Below are 21221 nucleotides of genomic sequence, written 5' to 3'. Positions count from 1 at the left end.
TTAAGTAGTTTGAGTCTCTTCTCTACTCTTTCTTAGGATAATAGTGTTTTATTGCCAGAAACCTGGTAACTCAAGTAGGAATAATATGGAAGGCACAGGTATGCATTCCGTGACATCATGAAAAGCAGTTTGTGGCAGCCCAAAATCATTACATACTTTGCAAACAATTCCAGATATGTTGGCAGCCATTAAGTGTGTATCTAGTGGTCTAAGCATGGATTGATGGAGAACATTGATCTCTGTGTGGGAACATTAGGAGAAGATACCTTGGGAACTTTAAAAGGTGCCAGTTCCTAGTTCACCCAACTTCTCCCACTTCCCCATCCTCCAGATGTTTTTGAAAAGCTTTCCAGGTGATTCTGCTTTGTAGCCACTGTTATAAAGGTAGGTGAAAACACCTAATGGCTTCAGAGTTTATGACCCCCCACCAGCTCTTAACAGCCTTAAAGGAGAACTGAAGTATCCAGGGTGAGCGACCTTATTTAACCTTTCTGACTTTCTGGAACCTTCAGTCGTGATCCTCAAACTGTAGCTATCAGAATCACCTGGAGGGCTTGTTAAAACAGATTTTTCTCAATCCCATCCCTGGAGTTTCTGATGTTTCTGATTCTCTTATCTGCAGCAGGTCCTGAGAATTTGTCTTTCAAATAAGATTCCTGTGATGCTGATGCTGCAGGTCTATGAAAGCCATCATCTCAGGTCGGCTCAAAAGAGCAAATCAGTATTAATTTTATCCTTATTTTTTTTTCTGTAGTGTAATTTTGTGTTGTCACTTTGTAAAAGAATTAGAGTTCAGTTAAGAAATTTTAGGACTACTTTATGGAGATTCACAGTATTTTGTCCTCTGACAAAGTAGAGTCATGATCTTAAAACTACTGTAATAAGTAATGCTAAAATAAAATTAATGTCAAGTTTCTTTTTCTTCTTACTAGAATACTTGTTGCTACAAAATAAGAGCAAGTCTAAAAAGATTAAAGCCACATGTGCCTCTTGGAAGAAATTACAGTTCCCTCCCAGGTACAAATGTTAGATTCTTTTCATTTTACTTAAACTGCTTGCTTGCTTTCTCCCTTCTTTCTGTCTCTGTCTCTCTCCCTCTCTCATTTTCAAGCATCTCCCTTATTTGGGGTCTCAGGCTCCCTTTTACTTCTTGGCTATTTCCTTGAGATTATGAGGAGTGTTCTGGTAGATGCCAGGAAGTGATGCCAGTAGATTTATGCTCCTCAGCTGCTGGCTGTCTAATGAGCTGAACAAAGGGAAGGGTTGGTGGCTTGAGTAGCTGGCTCAAAGGTTTAGCAGGTGAGTCTACTTGTAGAGTGCGCTTGCTGTAAAATACTGATTGTCCTAGTTCCTTTCTGGTTTTCATACCAGAAGTATTTTCTGTCAATAGAGGTTTAACAGAATAATTTATTTTGACGGTTCTTAAGAGTAGTTTGGTTTACTATTTATCTAAGCTAGGTTAGGTTAGGTAATATGGCTATTAAAAGCCTGAAGGCTGAGAAAGTGACTACAGTTGCCCCTTGAACAGGTTTGAACTTCGAGGGTCCACTTATGTGCAGAATTTGTTCACTAAACATGTACTACACTACTACATGATCCATGGCTGGTTGAATCTGCCCGTGAGGAGCCTAGGATACAGAGGAGCCAGGTATGGGAGGGTGAGGTGTAAATTATACTCGGATTTTTGACTGTACGGGAGTGGGCTCCCCTAACCCTTAAGTTGTTCGATGGTCAATTGTACCCTGATTGTCCTTCATGTGTTTGAAGTAAGCAAGCATATGGGAGATCCACTGAAACTACAGTTGACCCTTGAATAATGAGGGGGTTACGTGCGCTGACCCCTCGAAAGTTGAAAGTCATGTGTAACTTTACAGTCAGCCGACAACAGCTGCAGTTGCACATGCACAGACTTAACCAGCTGCAGTAATACTGTGTAGTACTGTGACATGCACGTATTGACAAAATCTTTGGGTTTAAGTGGGCCCATGCAGTTCAAACCTGTGTTGTTCAAGGGTCACCTGTAGCTTCATTCTGTAGCTGTTCTTGTTACCATCTTTGTCATGGGAGAGTAATGAAGTAAAAATACTCATTTGCTGTGTGCCTTGTCCTTACAAGTGAATTTAGTGACCTGCATTATTGGTGTGTTCCTGGGTTTCTGTATTTTGCCCATGCAGATTTATCTGTAGCAGTACAGGTTATCTTTCAGTCTTCAAACTGCCATGCAGTTTTTAAAATATAATAGAAGCCTTCTTAATTTATTACAGAAATTTGGGTGAGCTGGTTTAAATAGCAGGAAGGTTAGATTAAATTTATAAGTGTAACTGCATTGTTGCATTAGTATTAATAAAGTATGGTAAGCATGAAGTAAGTCATTATGGACTTTATTCCAGAAATACTATTTGGCCTTTTAGAAATATTAGGTTATTATAGCTTCTGTTCAGTGATATCTCACAGGCTGTCTTTAAAAACATTGTGTCCAAGTATTACAAAAATTCATTATTAGCTGACATTTAGATCACTCTTAGCCCATCAGGCCTCAACAGTGTAGGTTTACAGGACTGTACATTTTATATTTTTCTATGGTTCATTATCTTCTAGTGCCTTAAAGTTATTATTAAGAACATTAATTCTACTTCTGCAATTCTATTTATTATAGAATTGTAGAAGGTGGCAGAGATTGGGATAAATCTATATTTTTCTAAGGATATAATCTAGAAATTGATATTTAAAAACTTTACCTTGTTTTATTGTCATCCATAGCCTTTTCTTTAAAGATTGCAAGAAAATAAATTTTAGGTAAATGAGAGTTTTACTTAGCTTGAATGTTACTTTAATTGGAATTACAGTATTTGCTTAAAATTATTTTAACTTGCTGCATTTGTAAATTAAAGGAAAATTTCTTTAAATTTAACAATTCAATTTTAACACTCTTTCTATTAGGTTTAATAGGAAATGATATCAAATCCCTTCATTCCATCATCAATCCTCCCGTTGCTAAGTAAGTACTGTCATTGTTACTGTCTTTTCCATAGGCTGCTGTGAAAAGTTACAAGTTTCTCTCTTAGGCTTAATTCAGCATTTAGTGAATGCTCTAATTTGTATAACTTTCTGCCCTAGCTAATTATAAGTAGATATCGGTGTGTATCTTAAAAGCTTTTCTCTTGTCTGAATTCAGTGCTAAAAATTTTTAGTATAGCAACATCACATTTTTCATAGAAATAAATATAAGATATTCACAAGATTGTAGTTAGCTCTTTTGTTACTTAGATATTTTATCAGAGTAATGTGATAGTGATGTTTTCCATTTTTCTAGTTTTTATACCATTATATAAATTATAAAAATACTAACCAGCTTTGAAATTTGCATGGCATAGATATTTGGTTTTACAGTTTTAGTGATGTTCACCTTATAATACGTGTCTTTTTTTCCCCCTTTTAAACAGAATCCGTAATATTGGAATCATGGCTCATATAGATGCAGGCAAAACTACCACCACAGAAAGAATACTGTATTATTCTGGATACACAAGATCACTGGGAGGTTAGAATGGATTCCTCCTCTCCCCAACCCCCGTTAAAAAAAAAATCATCAGAGAGTATTTTGATTAAGAAGTCCGCGTAGAGATCTTGAGTATGGTATGGAAGTACTGATGTCTAAACTACAAAATAAGGTTAAGGTAGTTGCAGTACTCACCAAAGGGTCTTTTTAGGTTCAACTGAACATTCAGATTCGTAAGACTATCTTGGGCTATAGTTGGCACTGGTCTATTCAGAAGGCTGAGACAGAAACCATAGCTTACCAGCAGACCAACAATAGGTCTTATTCAGAAGTTCTTACAGCAGTCTACATAGCTATGTGGGGAATATCTTCTTTGGCCACTCAAAAGTGATAGCTTAGTTGCAAGCTAACAAGATTCATAGGAGCCACCCTCACTTAGAAGACTTAATGTCCTATAGGGACGAATATTTCTTACTACAGCTTCATGGGCCATCTTCCAGGTTTCCCACAAGGGACCCTGTGCCATACCCGACTCAGGGAAGCCTGAAACTATGACTTTTCACCAGGTGGTATTTTTTTTGGGTGGGGGGCGTAATTTGGTTTATTTATTATTTATTTATTTTTTTAACAGAGGTACTGGGGATTGAACCTGGGACCTTGTACACACTAAAGATACGCTCTACCACTGAGCTATACCCTCCCACTTCACCAGGTGTTTATAATTCATTTATAGTTCTTCCCAGGTCAGATGTAGTTTACCAAACAGAAATTATTTTTTCCATAAGGTATGTTGCCTAGCAATGTAATTTACATACTTGTTTTCTGGACTCTAGAAGAAAAGAGCCAGAAAGTTAACCAGAGGTCAAATTGAGTATATTCACACTGGTTGCAACCATTCTCCCCAATTTTTTTCATCTTGCAAAACCCAAACTGTATACTCATTAAAATGTTATTGAGCCTTAACTCATGGTAATAGCAGTATTTACCTAAGTTTTGAATTTATTTTTTAATTATAGTATGCCAAAATTTATGACTCTTGACCAGGCATGCACATTTAATACCCATGTAGCTTTAAAAAATTTTTTTTATAAATAATAATGCCCTAGCTCCATTCTGAAAATTAAGATTCAGCTTGTTTGGGTATGGCCTGGACATCTGTATTTTTGTTATGTAGTTTGAAACTCTCTATTTGACTTATACACATTTATGATGGTTATATTTCTCTGATCAATCTTTTTGTCATTGTAGAGTGCCTTTCTTTAGCTGTGATAAAACAGTTTGTTTTGAATTTGAGATGGAGGTCATCAGGTCCATAATACCAGAAGTGGGAATATCTTTTTCAAAAGCTCAACAGTGATTTTGAAATGCACTCTATTAAGAACTATTTCTCTACACCCTTGGAATTGGCGGAGACAATGTTTATAGAGGAGAAAACCACTCAGGATTAGAATCTTCATGAGGATGGGAACATAATTTCTCATAGAATTATTGCTGTGTAAATGGAAAACAGCAAAACTTTGAACTTTGTTAGGCGTCCTCTTTTGTGTCATGAATCTGATTAGAATCCTTCCTTCACATCCCCAGTTTGTATCCTTGAAGCAAGGATTCAGATTAGGTGGACCTAGGTAATTATCAAGTTTTTTTTAAATTGTTGTTAAAAAAACATGCACGTGAAATCTACCATCTTAACCATTTCTAAGTGTACAGTTCAGTAGTGTCGAGTATATCCACACTGTTTGCAACCATTCTCCAGAACTTTTTTGTCTTGCAAAATCCAAACTTTTTCGTCTTGCAAAATCCAAACTATATACCCCATTTCCCCCTCTGCCCAGCCCCTGGAAACCACCCTTCTACTTTCTTTTTCTGTGACTCTGACCTCTCTACATACCTCATATAAGTGAAATCATACAGTATTTGTCTTTTTGTGACTGGCTTCTTTAACACTTAGCATAATGTGCTCAAGGTTCATCCATATTGTGGCATGTGTCAGAATCTCCTCCTTTCTTAAAGCTGAATAATAATTCCATTGTATATATGTGTATGTGTGTATGTATATGTATATATGCAAAACATATAAAATATGTTTTGAGGTTCTTTTCTGGTTCAGGTCAGAGGCCTAGAAAATACCCAGATTGTGACAGAACTTGTTGATCCAAGGTTGAGTTTATGAGTGATATGTGTAAATTATAAAGAAGTAATAGGAAATAAAGATCTTTCTCTTTGTAAAAATTTTTATGAGTGTCTTAAAAACTTAGTGCCTTATTTAGAATTTTTGGTTAGTTATTTGGTCTTTGTCTTAATGATGTTTGTTTTCTTGGTTAGTTAAGCTGAATAACTGGCAATACTAACACAGGTCTTTAACACTGATATTTGACGGATACATTTTTCTCACTATTTTCCCCTGTGTGTAATAGCAATAGCAAGAAATACATACATACACACACAAACTTGATAATGGGTAAACTAGTTAGCATTTTAGAGGTTTAATGCTGACGTAGTAGTGGTAGTATAAAGCAATCATAACCTGGGTTCTTTAATTTTGATAGGTAAGAATCAGCTGTCATTTCTTTTACTGTGTAAATTTCATCAGAGTAAAATACATAAATCAGGATTTTACTGCAGAGTAATTTTGAGTGACCTTTTTGGTAGTCAGAATAAACTTTATCCATAACTTTATGCTGTAGAAATTATACGAAGACTTAATTTGCATTTGTATAAGTAAATCCCTTTTGGTGGGAAAATTTAGTAATGAGAAAGGTTTGTAAAAGATAATTTAACTTGGAAGGAATTTTTTCTTTACCTTGTTCCATGTAGCTACCGTTTACTTATTTAATGAGCTAGGTACTTGACACATGTAGTCTCATTTCAACGTTATAACAGCCCAGCAAGGTTGGTTTTCTTAGCCTTATTTTACAAACAAGTTTAAATAACTTGATAAAGATCACAGAGAAGTAGGTGACATAAAGTTTGGATTTAAATTTGGTTTGTCTGTCCTCTTTATTGCACTACTCTGCCTCCTGTCTAGGGATCAGCTATAAGAAATGTCAAATAAAGAAGGGGTAATGAAAGTTAGACTGGGAAAAAATGGAAGAGGTATATGGTTCAGTGAAATTGAAATGTTTAAACAGAGTTTAATCTTAGTTGTTACAGAAAAAAAATCTTTATGCAAAAATTACTAATCTGCTGAAAAAGCTTTTACTAGAATGAAGATTTATTTAAAGAAGGATTAAGGGCTTCAAATATTAAACCAAATATTTTATGAACAGTTTCTATTAAAGCAAATTAAACTATGTTGGATAGATATCAATACTAATAAATACACTTGCTATCAAGCCTAACTATGTCATCTTTTTTCCTGGTTAGATGTTGATGATGGAGACACAGTGACAGATTTCATGGCTCAAGAGCGAGAACGAGGCATAACTATTCAATCAGCTGCTGTTACATTTGATTGGAAGGGGTATAGAATCAATCTAATTGATACACCAGGTATAGTGCTGTTCTCGTAATGCAGAGTTGGTGTATCATTTGAGGTTTTTGTTTGTGTATGTGTGGGTTTTTTTTATTGTGGTAAGAAAAGTGTATCATAAAATTTACTATCTTAACCATTTTTAAGTGTACAGTTCAGTAGTGTTAAGTATGTTTATACTCTTGTGAAACAGATCTCCAGAACCTTTTCATTTTGCAGAACTGAAACTATCTGCGTTAAAAAACAACTCTTCTCTTCCCTTCCCCTGACCCCTGGTAACCACCATTCTGCTTTCTAGATCTGAGATTGACTACTTTAGATACCTCTTACAAGTAGAATCATACATTTTGTGTACTTTTGTGACTGTCTTATTTCACTTAGTAAAGTTTTTCAAGGTTCATCCATGTTGTTGCATGTGAAAGGATTTCCTTCCTTTTAAAGGCTGCATAGTATTCCACGCACATATATAACACATTTTGTGTATATACCATTTATCCATTGGTGGATATTTGGGTTGTTTCTACCTCTTGGCCATTGTTAATAGTGCTGTTATGAAAATGGGAGTATAAATATCTCTTTGAGATCATCCTTTCAATTCTTTTGGATATATACCTCAGAATGGGATTGCTGGATCATGTGGTGGTGGTAGTGGTGGTGGTGGTGGTTGTTTACAGATTTTAAGTGTTAGAGTTCTCATCTTTGTTTTAGGTCACGTGGACTTTACTTTGGAGGTTGAGCGCTGCCTAAGAGTGTTGGATGGTGCCGTGGCTGTGTTTGATGCCTCTGCTGGTGTAGAGGTAAAAAATATTGTCAGAATAAAGTGAAGATAGAACAGCATGATTTCACAAAAAGTAGAATGTATCAGATTGATTTAACTATAACCTTTTATTTGGTAAGTTCATATAAATTGAACTAGGCTTAAAGGAAGTTGGAATTTAATATTGAGATATTACCTATATATGATCTCATATATTTCACAGTAAAAGGAAAGTTTACTTTTCTGTAGGAAGTATGAACATTAGTTTTGATAACTCTGAAGAGCCCGAGATTATACCTTACTTTCAAGCTAACAAATTAGTCTGTCATAGTTTTATGTATTCTGGCAGAAGACACGAGATTCCTGAGTCAGGGACAAAGGACTTTATTTGTTAGTCCCTGAAATAGCAATATCCAGAGCACCAGCATTTCCTTGTGTTGGTTCCTCAAGCCCTAAGTCCCATAGGGTGACAAAGGGAAGTCAGGTGACAGCTGCGCATGCAGTGGAACCTTGTGCTTAGAGAATGGAAATATTTTATAATGGGTAGTAAGCATGCTTGCTCTTTGCTCTGAAAGGAGACATTGTCTTCCAAGGTTGCAAGCCAACCTACCATTTGCTCTGGAGGGAGACACTGTCTCTGTCTTTCTAAGCTGTTCATTGTATAGACACCTTTCAAAAAATAGTGCAGAATAAAGGCAGTCAGTGCCTCTCTAAACAAAACATGGGGAAATGCGAGTGAATCATGAAGAATTTTCTCCCAAAACTTAATGTAAAGCTCCTTGGATAAATCCTGAAAATAGGTTCATAATAAATTTTTGCCACTGGGGTCAGCTCTGCTCTCTTTAGCTGGTACCCCATTTGCCTTATAATCTCAAGATTGGCTTTAATATCCTCCCTCCCACCACCACCCCCAAAACTTAGTTTGGAGTAGATCATAGTGTTAAGCTATATCTGTATATTTTCTAAAGGAAAAATAAAGTATCTTCATAACCTTGGATGATAGGTAACAGTTTCTTAGAGAAGACACAAGAAACATAAAGCAAAGTTGATTCATTGGACCTTATCAAAATTACATATTTGAAACTGAAAAACAAAAAGGCAAGCCTTAGACTGTGAGAAAATTTGTAGCATTAGATAAAATATATGAATATTAAATTTCCAGAGTGCAGTAACACTTGATTATGTAGAGAATATCACTGTCTTAGGAAGTATGTGCTAACATTTTCACAGAACATGTTTGTGATCAATCCAGTATATATGAAGAACTACGTATCAACAATAAAAACACACCCCAATAAAAAAGTACACAAAGGACTTGAATGAATAGATACTTCACCAAAGAAGACATGTGAGTGTCCAGTAAGCACATGAAAAGATGCTCAGTCTCATTGGTCATTAGGGAAATGTAAATTAAAATTACAAAGAGAGGCTGTTTTATACCCATAAGAATGGCTAAAATTAAAAAATGATGGCAAATCTTGGTTGAGGATGTAGAGTAAGTGAAACTCTTAGATACTGTTGGTGGACTGTAAAATACTATAGCCACTTTGGAAGACTATTGGGCAGTTTCTTATAAATATACACTTGTTCTATAACTCAGCAGTTCTACTCTTCTGTTTTTATCCAAGTAAATGAAAACATTTACCTACCAGAGATTTGTTTGGAATGTTTATAGCAGCTAAATTCATAATTGCCTCAAACTAGAAACAACCCAAGTGCACATTCAGAGGTGGATAGAAAAACTGGTACATTTGTGTAAAGGAACTTAACAATAAAAATGAATGAACCAGTATACCCAGCAACATGAGTGAATGTCAGAAACATCATGTTGAGTGAAAGAAGCCATACCATTTACATGAAGTTCAAAAATAGGCAGAATCTATGGTGACAAAAGGTTGCCATGGTTGGGTGGGATATAAGAAAAATCTATCATGTTGTGTATGTTCTGTCTCTTGATTGGGGTAATAGTTATCACCAGTATGTAGATTTATAAAAATTTATTGAGCTGTACGCTTAAAATCTGTACAATTGACCCTTGAACAAGATGGGTTTGAACTTTGTGGGTCCACTTATACATGGATTTTTTTCACTAAGTACAGACTACTGAACTACACAATCCATCATTGGTTGAATCCACGGATGCAGAACTGTAGATGGGAAGGGCCGCTTGTAAAGTTTTAAGAGGATTTTTGAGTTTGCAGGAATTGGTACCCCTAACCCTTGTGCTGTATTTTATCATATATGTATATTTTACCCACTAAAACAAATTATGGGGGGAGGATGTAGCTCAGTGGTAGAGCACGTGCATGCATGAGGTCCTAGGCTCAATCCCCAGTGCCTCCATTGAAAAATAAATAAATAAACCTAATTACCTCCCCCCTGCAAACCTCTCCCCTGAAAATGACAAACTGGCTTCTATTTTAACTAATGTCAACACATGAGGCTTTTGATGCTCTACTTCTGGACTCTTGGACTCCACTAGTCACACTATTTATGTTTAACATGTATAGAAAGTGGAATTAAAAGAGGCCAAATAGAAAAGCATATGAGAATTGCAACTTAGCAATACAGATATTGGCTTCTTTTTTCCCCTTAAATCCTCTTCAGTTTACATACATGAACATCCAAATATTCACAATACAAATACCTGATTTTTATCACAATAGTATCTTTATAATACCCTCTTTTCTGTTCCTGTCTGAATTAAGGCAAAAGTCCGTATTTCACAGAGCAGAAAACTGATTAGTTCAGTATTGAGACGTGTACTAGGTGAGGTGAAGCCAAACAAAAAGTAGGTCTTCTAATAAATCCCCCAAAATATTAACAGTGGTCATATCCTGGTGTGGAATTACAGGTGATTTTAATCTCTTGCTTGTGCAGTTCTCTATTGTACAAATGTTCTATAGTGTACATCAATTACTTGTTCTGTCAATTCACTTTTGAAAAATTTAAAGAAAAAGTAGGTCTTCTAGTTCTTCGTTAAGTCCCCTTTCTGTGTCTCCTAGTATATCACAGTTGTTAATTCCCTTTGTGTTGCGTCCGAGTTCACCTAAAGTATTATTCTCAGTTTGAAGCACAATCTTCAGTCATACTTGATGACATTCTTAGCTGTTTTAACCTGACAGTGTAAGAGTGGGTCTAGAGGTATATGTGCAGTGACACTAACTCTGTGCTAGAACAGGGCCCAATTCCATGTTGCAGGGCCTTAGATTTGCTTGTTCGATGTGTAGTAACCTAGTTATTTTTGTTTAATGTGTGGTTTTTTCCTTATCTTTGCTTCAGGCACAAACTCTCACAGTGTGGAGGCAAGCTGATAAACACAAGATACCTCGAATCTGTTTTTTAAACAAGATGGACAAAATTGGAGCAAGGTATTTAAAGTCTGTTTCTTTGGCTCATCAAAGTAAGAATGCAGTTTGAGCTTTTTTTTTTTTTTAACATTTTTTAATCGAGTTATAGTCATTTTACAATGTATCAAATTCCAGTGTAGAGCACAATTTTTCAGTTATACGTGAACATACATATATTCATTGTCACATTTTTTTTCGCTGTGCAGTTTGAGCTTTTAATGGACTATAACTTAAATTTAGAAATAGTATTCTCTATAGAGTATAAATATTCCATGGACTCCCAATTCAATCCTTTTTTAGAAACATTTCAGAGCCGCTAACTCATAGCTTAAGTACCAACCTGTGGGATTAAAGAGAGCTGATAGATGATGAATCATTCTGATTCTGATGTAGAGAGGCTATGTCCTAGTTTCTAGGGTCCTGACAGTGATGTCTTGCTGATTCCACTGGTTTTATTTAGAGCGGTATGGTATAGCCCTTATATTGATGAACATTACAGTGCTCCCTGTCATTGCTAAAGGTAGAGGGTTGCCTCAGAGAACAGTGTTCTTCCTTGTCCCCTGATTTTCTTTAGCTACTAGGTAAAATGCTCTCAACAAAAGGAAACTAGGAGAGGAGAAGATGTTTTGAAACCTACGTGTAGGACAAAAGTTAATACTGAGACGTAGTCATAATACTCCAGACTTACAGAGTGATATTCCAAAATGGATATGCTATCTGAGAGCAGAATTCAGAAAATCAATAGTGTATGAAGGATTTGGAGAAAATGTGAAAGGGCGAAAATTAAGAATACAAAGGATTGTGGGGAAATGTGATAGGGAGAGATCCTAGTCTGTGATATGAGAGTGGCCATGGGAAAACATAAACTATGCCTCTCCTAATACCACACTGTGTGCTTTGTGTTTCTGTAACTCTCTGCTGTAATTCTAAGGCTACTGGCTTAAAGGACTTTTGTTTTGATTAGTAGAAGCATAGCACCCTTACAATGTGCTAGGCTAATAAGTTTCTGACACTTTTTTGTTTGGAGTTCCTTGAGGTAGATGGAAGTACTACCTGTACTGACTGACAGCACCTATGTTGTTGGGGAGGGAGGTTCTCAAAGGCTGGTTTGAGAACTAGGCTGGTTCTCAAAGACAATGGAACCAGAATGGTCTGCATATGTATATGAATCAGCCCATGTGCCAAGATGGCATGGGGGTCCATAGGTAGCCAACTCTAGTATTAGCACAGAAATGAACAATGTAGCATATGAGATTACAAATGTCTAAGATAAAAGTGTAGAAAAATTAGTCAGACTGGCCTTTGGAAGAAAGTGGGTAGCTATGTGTGATAACAAATGTAGTTTTTAGAGGAAAGAATCTTTGGGAATCACACATCTTGCGTTTGAATCCTAACTCCAATTTATCATCTGTGACCGTGATCAATTCATTTAACATTAACCTCAAACTTTAGTTAAATGAAGTTCACAATAATAATAGTACCTTAAATATCTGTGGGGGCAGAATTATGGTAGATACTCAATCACTGATATCTGAAATCAACATTAGAAGTTTTGATGATACTGTCCTGTGGAAAACTGTAAATGGTGAACATTAAGGATAATAAAAAGGGTTATAATTTTGGAGAACATTCTTAAATCCTGTTTTAAGAATTTTAACATTTTTAAACTAATTATTTTTCTTTCTACAGTTTTAACTATGCAGTTGAAAGCATCAGAGAGAAGTTGAAGGCAAAGCCTTTGCTTTTACAGGTTGGTTGATTAATAGCAACAACTGCTCAGTGTCCTCATCAATTTGTTTTATTGTGACATACTAAACATTTTTGAAGCTATGTCAAATTCTTTTTGGAAAAAATTAGGATATAAATAAAAATAGGTATAGATTATGGTAATAATAAGAGACATTTTGGGGGAGGGATTGGGGAAAGACAAATTTTATCACCATTGCAGTTCTAATTGAGTTCTAATGATCATTTAATAAAATGTTAATCTCATTCTGGCTTATAGTTACCAATTGGTGAAGCCAAAACTTTCAAAGGAGTGGTGGATGTAGTATGTAAAGAGAAACTTATTTGGAGTCCCAAATCAGATGATGGAAAAGACTTTGAGAGAAAACCCCTCTTGGAAATGAGTGATCCTAAATTGCTGAAGGAGACAACGGAAGCAAGGAATGCCTTAATTGAACAAGTAAAATAAATACTTTGAGTTTAAAATCGTATAAATATTTATAAACGTTAAATCATACTTACTGTGAAGTTTCATGTAAAATTACATATGGAATATGCAAAGTATAATGAACAACACAGTGAACACCAGTGTAATCACCACCTAGCTTAAGAAATAGAATATTAGCAATACTCTTGGATTTCTATGTGCTACTTACTGTTCTCTTTCCCTTCCACTAATCATCTACACTCCCATGTTGATTGCAGTGTTTAGCTTTCATTTGCTTTCTTTTATAGTTTACTGCAAATGTATCCCTAGAGAACTTAGCTTTCCATGGTCTGAATTTTACTTAAATGGAATGATACTGTTTATATCTCATTACATTGCTCAACATCATATTTGAGATTCGTTCATGTGTTATTTCATTCATTTTCAGTCTTCTGTAGTGTTCCAGTGTATGATTATCCCACAATTTATTGTCTGTTCTCTTGTGGATGGACTTTGAGATGGTTTTCTCTTTGCTGTTAGAAACAATGTTGCTGTGAACATCTTGGTGTGTATCTCTGCACACATGTGCAGGAATTTGTTAAATATAGGAGTGGAATTGCTAGGTCAAAGGGTATGTCCGCTTTTTACATTAGCAGATGTCACATTATTTAGAAAATTTTAAAATAATCAACTTTATACTTAATATATAACTCTGGACCTCATCTACCTTCTAAATTTTAATACAAAGCAGTAAGATTGTTAATATTTATAATATTTATATGATATTGTCAGTGGATAGAGCAATAAGTAAAACATAACCTGTACAAACTCCCAGATTCTTGTAGTCGAGAAAAGCATGAGTCTGAATCCTTTGATTTTTTCACTTCTAAATTAATCTGAGCAAAATAGATCCACTCATCATTAATTTTTCCATTCCTCTTTATATGAAGTTATTTTTAAAGTGATTATTTTCCATTATAATATATAGTAGTCATCAACTTTATCATCAACATAATAATGATTGTTGCTATTTGTATTATTGAATAATAGTTGTTGAGGACCTCCTAGGATCTAGCATAAGTGCTCTACATGTATTACTTGGTCATCCTGGCAACTTGTAGTATCCCCATTTTGTAGGTGAGGAAACAGAGGCTTAACAGTGTTTCAATAAGTTGTCATATAGGTAATAAGCAGCAGAGCTGGAATCTGTCTCAGTTTGGCGCTTAGAGCTCTTATCTGTTCTGCTGTTACTGCTTCTCTAATTTGGAGGGGCTTAAAAGAATGTAAGTGGAATTGACATTCATTAATCAATAATTGGTTACATAATTGGTTCCCCTTTGAGGGTTTTGTTTTGTTTTGTCTTATACAGAATAGTGACCCTAAATTGCTGCCTAAACCTCAGAATAAACCTAAGAAGGATTTTTGTACTCTGGTTGAGGAGCCAACATATACTTGCATATATATCCCCTGTTGTTCCAGGACAAGGTAGTATATAATAAAAATAAAGAAAATTTGAGACTATCAGATAATAATAAGCTGATGATTACAAGGAATACATATGTATGTATAGAACTAGAGAATAAGACCACATCACACCTCTTAGGGTACCTACTGTCAAAAAAACAGAAGATGAGTTTTGGCAAGGATGTGGAGAAATTGCAATCCTTATGCACTGTTGGTAGGGATGAAAATGGTGCAACTACTGTGGAAAACAGTATCATGGCTCCTCAGAAAATGTAAAATAGAATTACCATATGATCTAGCAATTCTACTTTTGGGCATAAATCCAAAATAATTGAAAGCAAGGTCTCAGAAAGCTATTTGTACATCCTTGTGCACAGCAGCAGTATTCACAATAGCCAAAAGGTGGAAACAACCCAAGTGTTCATCAGCAGATGAGTGGATAAACAAAATGTGCTATGTTTTATTCAGCCTTAATAAGGAAGGAAGTTTTAATATGCCACAATGTGGATGAACTTTGAGGACATTATGATAATTGAAATAAGCTAATTATGAAAAGATACTGTATGACTTCCCTTACATAAGGTATCTAGAATCCTCAACTTTATAGAGACAAAAAGTAGAGCTGGAGTTGGGGACAATGAAGAAGAGTTTCATGGGTATAGAGTTTTAGTTTTGTGATATGAGAAAATTCTGGAGATTTGTTTTACAACAGTGTGAATGTACTTAACACTACTTAACTGTTCACTTAGAAATGGCTAAGATGGTAAATTTTATGTTTGTTATATTTTACCACAATTAAAAAATTTTTTTAAATTAGAGAATAAGATTAGTGTGGACCAGAAGCAACTTTGTGTTCTAAAAGTGAATAGTGATGAAAACCATACTTACTGTATACTTAACCAATGTTCTGGAAGCATAGTTTGAATTAGTTAACTTCACAGCAGCCCCAAGGGTAAGTACTAGTATTATCTCCATGAGTAACCAAGGCAAAGAGAGGTGAGTAACTTGACGAAAGTTTTTTTGAACAAGTTTGTAAGTAGCAGAGCCATTTTCAGACAGTTTGACTCCAGAAGCTGTGCTTAACCTTGCTGCTTTTTGGAAGGATGGTTGGGTACATTTCTGCTATAGTTAGCTGTTAAAAATGTGTTTTTCTCACCAAGTTTGAATGTTTTGCTCCTTTGTACTCTTATAAACTTTTGAAACTCATTAATTTTATTGTCAACTGAATTCTCCTGTCATATATAGGCAGATGATTATGAAAAGAACATGAATTAGAGCATTTTTATTGTTGAAATGGTACCATAATCCCCTCAACTTAAATTTATTCCCTCAGTGAAGGATTACAAACAACATCAGTTCTTTTACTTTGTCTTAGGAGATCTGGTGAATGTTCAAAATATTAGACAACTACCAATTATAACTTTTTTTTAATGAACTAAGATTTCCCCCAATTTATCTAGAAACAGCAGTCCATTGTATATATTATTGGCTCTAAATTGTGGGTTTTCTTTTATTTCTTTTGAGCACTCAGAGTAGGTAGCACTTTATTGAGCTGCTTTATCTGACTATAGATTCCCATGAGTTTAGGAAACTAATGAGAATGTATCTTCAGTTTTCAGTTTCTTTTTCTTTGAAAGAAAAACTCTTTATCTCTTTAGAAAATGCAAAGAGTTCCTTGGCCTGGATAAGTTACGTTGTGTGGCTTGAAATCTTTGGACAATGTGTATTTATGGTATATAGACTTAAGTTAATAGTTGTGACAATGCATGCAAATTATAGAACTAAAGCCTTTCTTTATAGGTTGCAGATTTGGATGATGAATTTGCTGACTTGGTTCTAGGCGAATTTAGTGAAAATTTTGATTTGCTACCAGCTGAAAAGGTATATTTTATTCATTTACTTTGACCAAGTTTTACTGATTGGATGTGGTTTGATTTCTCTGTTGTAGGGGTGTGTGTGTGTGTGTGTGTGTTTGTTTTCAACTTTGCATAACATTAGAAAATGTAGGCTTAAAAATTAGGAGAACACTGTTAAAAATTAGAGAACATTGTCCATTCGCTGCAGCCTTTTCTCTTCATTGTGATTCTTTAGTTTTAGGAAAGTCACAGAAAAAAAAATTTTTTTTTAATTTACTGTCTTTCAGACTATTACCGTGATCATTTTTCTCAGAACATTTTTCCTGAATCTGTTTTAATTGTTAGTGGAAACTTATTGCAAGTCTTTCCTTTTTTTTGTTTTCTTTTGAAGTACATTAAACCAGAGAATAACCGAGTAATATACTGATAGTATTTCAATTATGACAGATTTCTTCAAGGCATTTCTGGTTTTTTCTGTCAAGGACTTTCCCCTGTGAAAAGTGTTTTTAAGTAGTAATATGTGTTATGTTTTTAAATGGGCTCTAGGATGAACTCAGCAAATTCACTTGGTTATTTTTCATGAAAAGAATGAAAGAAAAACAAGATCTGTAGATCAATTTCGAGCCATTTGAAGTTAGAGGTGAAAAAAATGATTTTTTTTCTTTTGAATGAAATGCCATAATTTTGAATTTTTTTCTTGTTTAGTAATTGAGTGCTTAAATGTGGTGTTTATTATGCCCTATAGTCATATAACATGATACCTGCTTTCAAAGAGGTTACAGTCTGAAATGAAATTGACCTACCATCTCTCTTATCAATAGCTTGCAAGCACATGTTAGCTTTTCTTGGTTTTGAGGTCTTATAAAAATGGTTTTTACTTTGATACCTCATTTTCCTTTGGATTTTATTTGATGTGGATTTAATTCATTTGAAGAAATTGCTAACTCATATTTATATTTCTAACTTTCAACCAGTTACTCTATTGGATTATCAAGGTTAAATCACAAGTATATTAATTCATTTATTTAAGAAATATTTTTATGCACCTACTTTATTTTAGGCACTTTTCTAGTTTCAGGTGGTTTAGCAGTGTTTTTATGAGACTTAACTACAGTGTTTGTATGGATTTTGCATTCTAGTAGATAGACATATCTAATAATAAATACATATCTAATGTACCAGGTAGTGATTAATATTACTTACAATGAAAAATAAAGAAGAATAAGACCATAAAGAATGATGAAAGTGTTCTGAGGAGTGCTGTTTCATGTGGTTGGTTAGGGAAGGCATCTAATTTTGAGGTATTTTGGCTGAGACCAGTATACTGCACATAAAACACTTACATATCTCTGCTTCGTAGCTACAAACTGCTATACGCAGAGTAACACTGGCTCAGACAGCAGTGCCTGTACTTTGTGGAAGTGCCCTGAAAAACAAAGGCGTCCAGCCCTTGTTAGATGCTATTACCATGTACTTGCCTTCACCTGAAGAGCGCAACTATGAATTTCTGTAAGTATGCAAGTGCATAGATTAAAATCTTACAGCCTTGAAAAGACAGGTAGGCACACAGGTCGTGCTTCACAAAGAGAAGTTGAATCACCATTCTTGAATAGCATTGGTAAAGAGTATTATTGTAAATAACATAATGTACAGCCATAGTGATTTTTACTTGAAAGGGACATTTGTCATCATCTCTTGTAACCTGCTGTGTTTACAGATGGAGCTAAGAATGTGTGGCTCTTTTGCTGTGTAAAAGTTAAGTGTTGAGCCTGCCATCTTAGTTTAAAAATAAAAGGCAGTATATTGGGGATGTTTGATGAATATTCTATAGATATGTTTACATTTATTCTAGATTTCAAGATTTTTTTCATAAGCTCAAAATATTTTTGACTATAAGGACAGTCCATTGCTTTACTATTGTCTCTGTCAGCTTTGTCCTTGATAATAAGTGGTCTAAAATCTGAGTGAGTTCTGTGCAAAATGGCAGACAGAAGTAGACTGTAATCTTATTAACTAGCACATTGATCACTTTTCATCTCTCCCAGTTGGAGAGGCATTATGATGAAGTTATGAGCATGCACTATGTACTACCTGATTTAAATCTCAGGTCTTCCAGGTTGCTTAGCCTCTCATCTATAAAATGCAGAGAGTATGACTTATCTCATAGGACTGTTATAAGAGACAAATGAGCTAATATTTATAAAACACATAGAACAGTGCCTAGTATATTGTAAACTCTCTGTATAAGGATTTGTTAAAGTTAAACCTCGGAGAGAATAGGAAAAAGATTTGAGAAGTTCTGTAATCTTAAGTGAAGTAAGCCAGAAAGAGAAAGAAAAATAACCATGTGATACCACTCATATGTGGAATCTAAAGGAAAAAAAAGACAAATGAACTTACATACAAAACAGAAACAGACTCACAGACATAGAATACAGACTTGTGGTTGCCAGGAGGGAGGGGGGTGGGAAGGGGTAAACTGGGAGTTTGAGATTTGCAGATACTGACTGGTATATGTAAAACAGATAAACAAGTTTATATTGTATAGCACAGGGAACTATATTCAGTATCTTGTAGTATCGTATGGTGAAAAAGAATACGAAAATGAATATATGTATATTCATGTATGACTGAAGAATTGTGCTGTACACCAGAAATAGACACAACATTGTAAATTGACTGTACTTCAATTTAAAAAATAAGTGTCTAACCTACTTTGAGTCATGGACTCCTTTTAAAGTAGTGAGAATATGGAGCTTTTCCTCAGAAAGATGTACTTATACACAAAATTTGGTAATTTCAGAGGGATTCAAACACCAGTTTAGGATGTCATTCTGTAGGTGTTGACTGTGTATAAACAAGTTCAAGTTTATAGTGTGGATTTAAATGACTGTGCAGCTGAAGGGAAAGTGGGAGGAGAAAGTGAAGGCAATAGTTGGAAAGTACCTATTTGTTTACTTACTCTGTACAGTTTTTAAAGTGGTGTGATGTTCCTAGGTATGTTTTTTGAGGAAGGAGTTCTTTGCAAGAATTATTTGCTGATAGAGATAATGTTTGGAAGAGAATCCATTGTTTTTAGTTTTGAGAAATTAACGGTAAGATCTCCATTAAATAATTTTGTCTAGTGGAAGAAAGAGTTACATAATATATTATTTAATTGGCCTGGGTAGCTAAACTAGAAGATATGAGAAATCTTTGGAGGACATCAGGGTTAAGTTAGTGCACTGATTCTGATCTGTATAGATGCATAGGAAGTGTATTTTAAAGGCTTTTCTGGAATTTCTCCTTAATTTTCTAGGCAGTGGTACAAGGGTGACTTATGTGCACTGGCATTTAAAGTTCTCCATGACAGGCAGCGAGGACCACTGGTTTTTATGCGCATTTACTCAGGCATGATAAAACCCCAGTTGGCTGTCCATAATATTAATGGAAACTGCACGTAAGTAGAAGCCTAGGTTATTTTCTAAAACTTCACTCATTTCTTTAAAAGTACTTTTACTAATTTAAACCATGGTTTTACAGGGAGAGAATAAGTCGTCTGCTTTTGCCATTTGCTGACCAACATATAGAAATCCCTTCACTGACTGCTGGTAACATTGCTTTGACTGTTGGGCTTAAACATGTAAGTGACCAAATGGTTTCTCTTAAAAATAACAGCTTGATTGTTTATTAAAAGTAGGTATTTTGTATTAGCAAAAACCTGTAAACAATCCAAAAGCTATCAATAGTGGAATAATGAATACTGTAGCATATTTATCAACATGGTTGAGTCTCAAACATTTATTGGGGGGGAGGAAGGTATAGGTTTTTTTTTTTTCTTATGGAGGCACTGGGGATTGAACCCAGGACCTTGTGCATGTCAAGCATGCACTCTACCACTGAGCTATACCCTTCCCCTTCAAACGTTTAATAAGAAAGAAAAAAATATAAATTATTGAAGACACTAAGCAGTATTAATTGTATTCATGTAAAGTTCAAATCTAAGTAAAATAATACATTATTTATGGATACATACATATGTTCTAAGTTTATATAAAATAATACTATTTCCATCGGGTTTTTTTTTTCCTCTATCTTGATTGTTGCAGACAATTACTTTATAATTGATCAGGTAGAAAGCAAAGATATTTTGCCAATGAAATCCCCATAAAGGCAAGGATTTTTGTCTCTTGTTCTTTTATCTCTTTTGTTCAAAGATACATTTGTTTTGCGAGATGAATTTTGAATGTATTTTGTGTGTGTGTGTTATTAGAATTTATTACAGCAGTGTTTTGGATAGAGTTCTTGTAGACGTTAAGTTAGCTTTACCTATGCAAAGTTGTAATGAGCTTTATAGATGTCTCTCCCTTTTAAGTTCTGATGAAAAGAAAGTACCACATTAAAATTTTTCTTTGGTTTTTGTGGTTCTTATTGGAAGCTGAGTGTTCGCCAGTAGTCTGTTTTGTCCCAAGGCATCTTGTTTGTTGCAGACTTCCACTGGAGACACCATTGTCTCATCCAAGTCCAGCGCGTTAGCTGCAGCTCGTCGAGCCGAAAGGGAGGGAGGAAAGAAGCATAGCCAGAACAGTGAAGCAGAGAGGCTTTTACTGGCTGGGGTGGAGATTCCAGAACCTGTTTTCTTCTGTACCATAGAACCACCTTCAGTGGCTAAACAGCCAGGTACAAATAGTCATG

At 35.0% G+C, this 21221-nt stretch overlaps 1 protein-coding gene and 1 non-coding gene across 6 annotated transcripts in view; one reads left to right on the top strand and one right to left on the bottom strand.

Annotated features, from left to right (window-relative positions):
* Nucleotides 1-21221, top strand: part of GFM2 (GTP dependent ribosome recycling factor mitochondrial 2) — a 49909-nt gene that overhangs the window by 5755 nt on the left and 22933 nt on the right. For 4 of the 5 annotated variants that reach the window (XR_006722657.2, XR_006722656.2, XM_045512363.2 and 1 more), the window contains exons 3-15: nucleotides 933-1017; nucleotides 2941-2998; nucleotides 3444-3541; nucleotides 6863-6988; nucleotides 7677-7765; nucleotides 11008-11096; nucleotides 12765-12825; nucleotides 13081-13260; nucleotides 16492-16572; nucleotides 17908-18056; nucleotides 19846-19986; nucleotides 20070-20169; nucleotides 21017-21206. Coding sequence is in view for 3 of the 5 variants with exons in the window: in XM_045512363.2 (XP_045368319.1) it covers nucleotides 933-1017; nucleotides 2941-2998; nucleotides 3444-3541; nucleotides 6863-6988; nucleotides 7677-7765; nucleotides 11008-11096; nucleotides 12765-12825; nucleotides 13081-13260; nucleotides 16492-16572; nucleotides 17908-18056; nucleotides 19846-19986; nucleotides 20070-20169; nucleotides 21017-21206 (1447 nt within the window). In the remaining 2 variants the exon portion in view is untranslated. Of the gene's footprint in view, nucleotides 1-932; nucleotides 1018-1528; nucleotides 1649-2940; nucleotides 2999-3443; nucleotides 3542-6862; nucleotides 6989-7676; nucleotides 7766-11007; nucleotides 11097-12764; nucleotides 12826-13080; nucleotides 13261-16491; nucleotides 16573-17907; nucleotides 18057-19845; nucleotides 19987-20069; nucleotides 20170-21016; nucleotides 21207-21221 lie in introns of all 5 variants that reach the window. The other variant, XM_045512364.2, reaches the window with a different exon arrangement.
* On the bottom strand, nucleotides 20369-20442 carry TRNAV-GAC (transfer RNA valine (anticodon GAC)). The gene has a single exon. It is a non-coding gene; the product is annotated as a tRNA-Val (tRNA).

This window comes from Camelus bactrianus, chromosome 3 (assembly GCF_048773025.1).
Source record: "Camelus bactrianus isolate YW-2024 breed Bactrian camel chromosome 3, ASM4877302v1, whole genome shotgun sequence".
Taxonomy (NCBI): Eukaryota; Metazoa; Chordata; class Mammalia; order Artiodactyla; family Camelidae; genus Camelus; species Camelus bactrianus.
Note: the sequence above shows the minus strand (reverse complement) of the source record. Positions and strands in the feature narration are given on the sequence as shown.